The 4648-nt window shown below is 60.9% G+C and overlaps 3 gene segments (V, D, J or C); 2 read left to right on the forward strand and 1 right to left on the reverse strand.

The window, feature by feature from the left end:
- Position 1: 1 nt before the first annotated feature.
- LOC121352729 lies at positions 2-843 on the forward strand. The segment is given in 2 exon segments: positions 2-128; positions 452-843. Coding segments are annotated over 2 exon segments (519 nt in total).
- A 2203-nt stretch (positions 844-3046) lies between these two features.
- On the forward strand, positions 3047-4168 carry LOC121352730. The segment is given in 3 exon segments: positions 3047-3059; positions 3695-4038; positions 4155-4168. Coding segments are annotated over 3 exon segments (371 nt in total).
- A 252-nt stretch (positions 4169-4420) lies between these two features.
- The window catches only part of LOC121352731, a gene marked incomplete at its 5' end in the record, with an annotated part of 2304 nt that continues 2076 nt past the window's right edge, over positions 4421-4648 (reverse strand). Inside the window, 1 exon segment of the V gene segment in view lies at positions 4421-4645. Within this exon segment, the coding sequence occupies positions 4421-4645 (225 nt within the window).

Consider the following 4648-nt stretch of genomic DNA (forward strand, 5'->3'; position numbering starts at 1 on the left):
CATGGTCAGCGTCTCCGAGCTCTGCCCGTGGTCCCTGGAGATCGTCCCCCGGCCCTTCAACGACGGCGCGTACCAGGTGTTGCCACCATCGTACCTGATCCCCGCGAGCCACTCCAGCCCCTGCCCGGGTCTCTGGCGGACCCAGCACATGTTGTAGCTCCCGAAATTAAAGCCAGACCCTCGGCAGAGGAGGCGCAGGGACCCCCCGGGGGGCTGGAGGTCCCCCCCGGACTCCAGCAGGGTCACGGCCGCCCGGAGCCCTGCGGGAACAAGGGGAGATGGGGATGGGGGGATGGAAAGGTCATGCGGAGGTGTGCAATTAATTAATGAGTGGATCGGGGCTAATTGTAGGGTTTAAGGCATTTTATGATACTGGAAACCTCTGGTGGAGATTTGTTACCAAAGCAGGGGAGTTTGTGGCAAGGCCAGTGAAGGTTTGGGAATGGGGGAGCGGCCGTGACCCTGCTGGAGTCCGGGGGGGACCTCCAGCCCCCCGGGGGGTCCCTGCGCCTCCTCTGCCGAGGGTCCGGCTTCAGTTTTGGCAGTTTTGACATGGGCTGGTATCGCCAGAGACCCAGGCAGGGGCTGGAATACGTGGCAGGGATCAATGGCAATGGTGCCACCCCCAGGTACGCGCCATCGCTCAAGGGCCGGGTGACGATCTCCAGGGACAACGGGCAGAGCTCGGTGACGCTGACCATGAACAGCCTCAAGGACGAGGATTCCGGATCCTATTTCTGTGCCAAAAACGCTTATGATGGTGGTGGCTGGGAGGCTCATGCTGGTTCTCGTTTCCATCCCCGTGTCCCCACCTGTCCCCATGTCCCAGTCCCTTCCCTGTAACCTTTGACCCCATTGTTGACCCCCACGGACCCAAATCTGGCCCGTTGTCCCCAAATCTCGGCCATTTGCCCCAAGGTTTGGGGACCTTGGTTGAGACTTGGAGCCAACAGCGGAGGATTGGTGCCAGCAGCTGAGATTTGGGGCAGAACCAGGTGAGTTTGGGGCCAAGGGTCACAAGTGAACCCCGCTGAGATCGGGGGCACAAAAGGCAGAGTTTTGGGGATGAACCTTTGAGATTTGGGTCAAATGGTCAAAACTCCAGAGAAATGAGATAGTGGAGGCAATGATGGAGGAGTTTGGGGGAAAATGGTCAAGAGTTGATGGCAAAGGTAAAGATTTGGAGGTAGCTTGTGGGATCTTTAGGATGTTTGTGGGCACTGCGTCTGGAGTGGGGCCGCCACCGGCATCGTCATCTCATCATTAGCAGCAGCAGCAGTGTTATAAGATTTGGCACAGAAATAGGATCCGGAATCCTCGTCCTTGAGGCTGTTCATGGTCAGCGTCACCGAGCTCTGCCCGTTGTCCCTGGAGATCGTCACCCGGCCCTTCAACGACGGCGCGTACCAGGTGCCGCCACCAGTGTTGATGCTCCCGACCCACTCCAGCGCCTGCCCGGGTCTCTGGCGGATCCATTGCATGGCGTAGCTCCCGAAACTGAACCCGGACCCTCAGCAGAGGAGGCGCAGGGACCCCCCGGGGGGCTGGAGGTCCCCCCCGGACTCCAGCAGGGTCACGGCCATTCCCTCATCCCCAAACCTTCACTGGTTTTGCCCCAAACTCCCTTTGTCTTGCCCCAAATCTCCAACAGGTCTCCCCAGTATCGTAAAGTATCCCAATCCCTGCAATTAGACCCGCTGCACTCAGTAATGAATTGGACGCCTGTGCCTGAGCTTTCCATCCCCCCATCTCCATCTCCCCTTTTCCCCGCAGGGCTCCGGGCGGCCGTGACCCTGCTGGAGTCCGGGGGGGACCTCCAGCCCCCCGGGGGGTCCCTGCGCCTCCTCTGCCGAGGGTCCGGGTTCAGTTTTGGCAGTTTTGGGATGGGCTGGGTCCGCCAGAGGCCCGGGCAGGGGCTGGAGTGGCTCGCAAGTATCCACAGCAGTGGCGGCACCTACTACGGTGATTCATTGAAGGGCCGGGTGACGATCTCCAGGGACAACGGGCAGAGCTCGGTGACGCTGACCATGAACAGCCTCAAGGACGAGGATTCCGGATCCTATTTCTGTGCCAAATTTGTGCCAAACCCTCAGGATTCGGTGCCCACAGCGGGGTTTGGTGCCCGGGGTGCAGATTTGGGGCTGCCCCTGAGGGATTTTCAGGCCCATGGTCACGAGAGAAGGGAGCGGAAATCTGGGGTGAAAAGCTGAGATTTGGGGGGCGGTTCTGGGTAAACGGCCCGAGGGTGAGGGGAATGACGAGATTTGGGAGAAATGGGCAAAACTGGGGGGAAAAAATCAAGAGTTGGGCCAGGAAGGAGGGAGTTTAGGGGAAAATGGCCAAGATTGGGGAAAAGGGCTCGCATTTGGGGGACGAATCGCTGGGATTGGAGACATTGGGTGACCATCATGGGAGTGGGGCCAGACTTGTCGCCAAAAACAGCAGCAGCAGCGTTGCCAGCATAACCATCAAAACGCTTGGCACAGAAATAGGATCCGGAATCCTCGTCCTTGAGGCTGTTCATGGTCAGCGTCACCGAGCTCTGCCCGTTGTCCCTGGAGATCGTCACCCGGCCCCGCACCGACGGCGCGTAGTGGGTGCTGCCACCATTGGGGCTGATCCCCGCAACGAATTCCAGCCCCTGCCCGGGTCTCTGGTGAATCCAGTACATTCCATATCTCCCGAACCTGAACCCGGAGCCTCGGCAGAGGAGGCGCAGGGACCCCCCGGGGGGCTGGAGGTCCCCCCCGGACTCCAGCAGGGTCACGGCCGCCCGGAGCCCTGCGGGACAGAGGGGAGATGGGGATGGGAACAGCTCAAGCCTTGACCTGGAGGAGACGTTCCCAATTTCCCTCATTTCCCCCCCGGCCCTCCCAAGGACACAGCCCCAGACCCTGCGGGCCCTGGCTGCCGCTCTGGCCGGGTTCAGGTGCATTCTCCCCCCGCGGTCGTGCCCAGGTGTGCTCGCTGTGCCCCCACGGCCTCACACCTGCTCCACCGACCCCGCTCCCCACAGCAGCCCGGGGATTCCCCGTTTCTCCGCCAGATGAATTTCTGGGGTAACCCCGGTGATCCCCGCACGGGAAATCCCTCCTCCGCCTCACGGCCGCGGCCGGGGACGGGGATTGAAGCCCCTGCAGGGGCCGGGGCTGAGAGCCCCGTGAGCGCGGCACGGCGGCGCCGGGCTGGCCGCAGGTGTGTTCGCTGGAGCCAGACCGGCTTCCCACGGAAACCAGTCCTGCAGCCACGGGCCCCGCCCGCTGCTGGGCTGGGTTTGTGCTGGTTTCACACTGGTTCCAGCTGATCCTTCTCCGTTGTCTTTGCCTGCTCCCCCCTCGGCAGAGCACGATAAAAGATCCCTGATTTAACCAAAACCTTTGAGATTTCCCTCAATGTGACCAGTTGGATCTCGTGGCCGGACCACGCGGATTTTGTCTCTCTGTTGGCGGCTCCGTTCCCCTCCCTCTCTCTCTCTCTCTCCTTTATCTCCTTTCTGATCCTTCTGTGGGCGCTCAATAAAATTGCATTTGTTTTGATCAATGCTGAAATCCCCTCCGTGTTGGTTTGGCGCTCTGAGATCAGTGAAGGAACCACCAGGGCCCCGCTGGTGCGAGCGGATCGGGACAGGGCCGGGGGTCAGGATTTGGGTCAATGTTTGAGCTGTGCCCATCCCCATCTCCCCTTTGTCCCGCAGGGCTCCGGGCTGCCGTGACCCTGCTGGAGTCCGGGGGGGACCTCCAGCCCCCCAGGGGTCCCTGCGCCTCCTCTGCCGAGGGTCTGGCTTTGATTTTGGCAGTTTTGGCATGCAGTGGATCCGCCAGAGACCCGGGCAGGCGCTGGAATTCGTCGCAAGTATCACCAGTGATGGTGGCAGCACCTGGTACGCGCCATCGTTGAGGGGCCGGGTGACGATCTCCAGGGACAACGGGCAGAGCTCGGTGACGCTGACCATGAACAGCCTCAAGGACGAGGATTCCGCCGTCTATTTCTGTGCCAAATCTTATAACACTGGTGCTAGTCCTGCTAGTATTGGTGACGGTGCCACCCCCCTCTCCGAGTGCCCCCTGCCCCCCAGCCCAGACCCCTCCCCCAAAGCCCAGCCCCAGGCCCAGCTCTTGACCATTGATCCCAGCCTTGCTCTGTCCTGGCCCCAGTTCTCACCCGCTGACCCCAAACCACAACTCCTGACCCCAAATCTCCACTTTGTTCCCCAAACCTTGCTCTGAAGGTCGGGGTTTGAGCCCAGATTTGGGTCAAGGTGGGGGATTTGTGCCAGCGGCAGCGACTGGGAGCCCAAAGTGGAGATTTCTGGAAAAACTGGGCAAGTTTTGGCACCAAACCAGTTGGGTTTGGGGCAGAACCAGGCGGGTTTTGGGGTTTTGGTCAGCGTTGGTGGAAATGGGAGAGAAGAGACAAAGGGTCAAGGGCTGAGGTTTGGGGAAGGGTCTGGGTTTGGGGACAGGTGGGGACGCTGAGGTGGGGCCAGGGATCCATCAGGGGCGACTTCATCATGAGCACCACCAGCAGCACCCCAAGCAGCAGCACGTTTGGCACAGAAATAGGATCCGGAATCCTCGTCCCTGAGGCTGTTCATGGTCAGCGTCACCGAGCTCTGCCCGTTGTCCCTGGAGATCGTCACCCGGCCCTT

This window comes from Pyrgilauda ruficollis, unplaced genomic scaffold, assembly GCF_017590135.1.
Source record: "Pyrgilauda ruficollis isolate IOZ18807 unplaced genomic scaffold, ASM1759013v1 scaffold1941, whole genome shotgun sequence".
Taxonomy (NCBI): domain Eukaryota; kingdom Metazoa; phylum Chordata; class Aves; order Passeriformes; family Passeridae; genus Pyrgilauda; species Pyrgilauda ruficollis.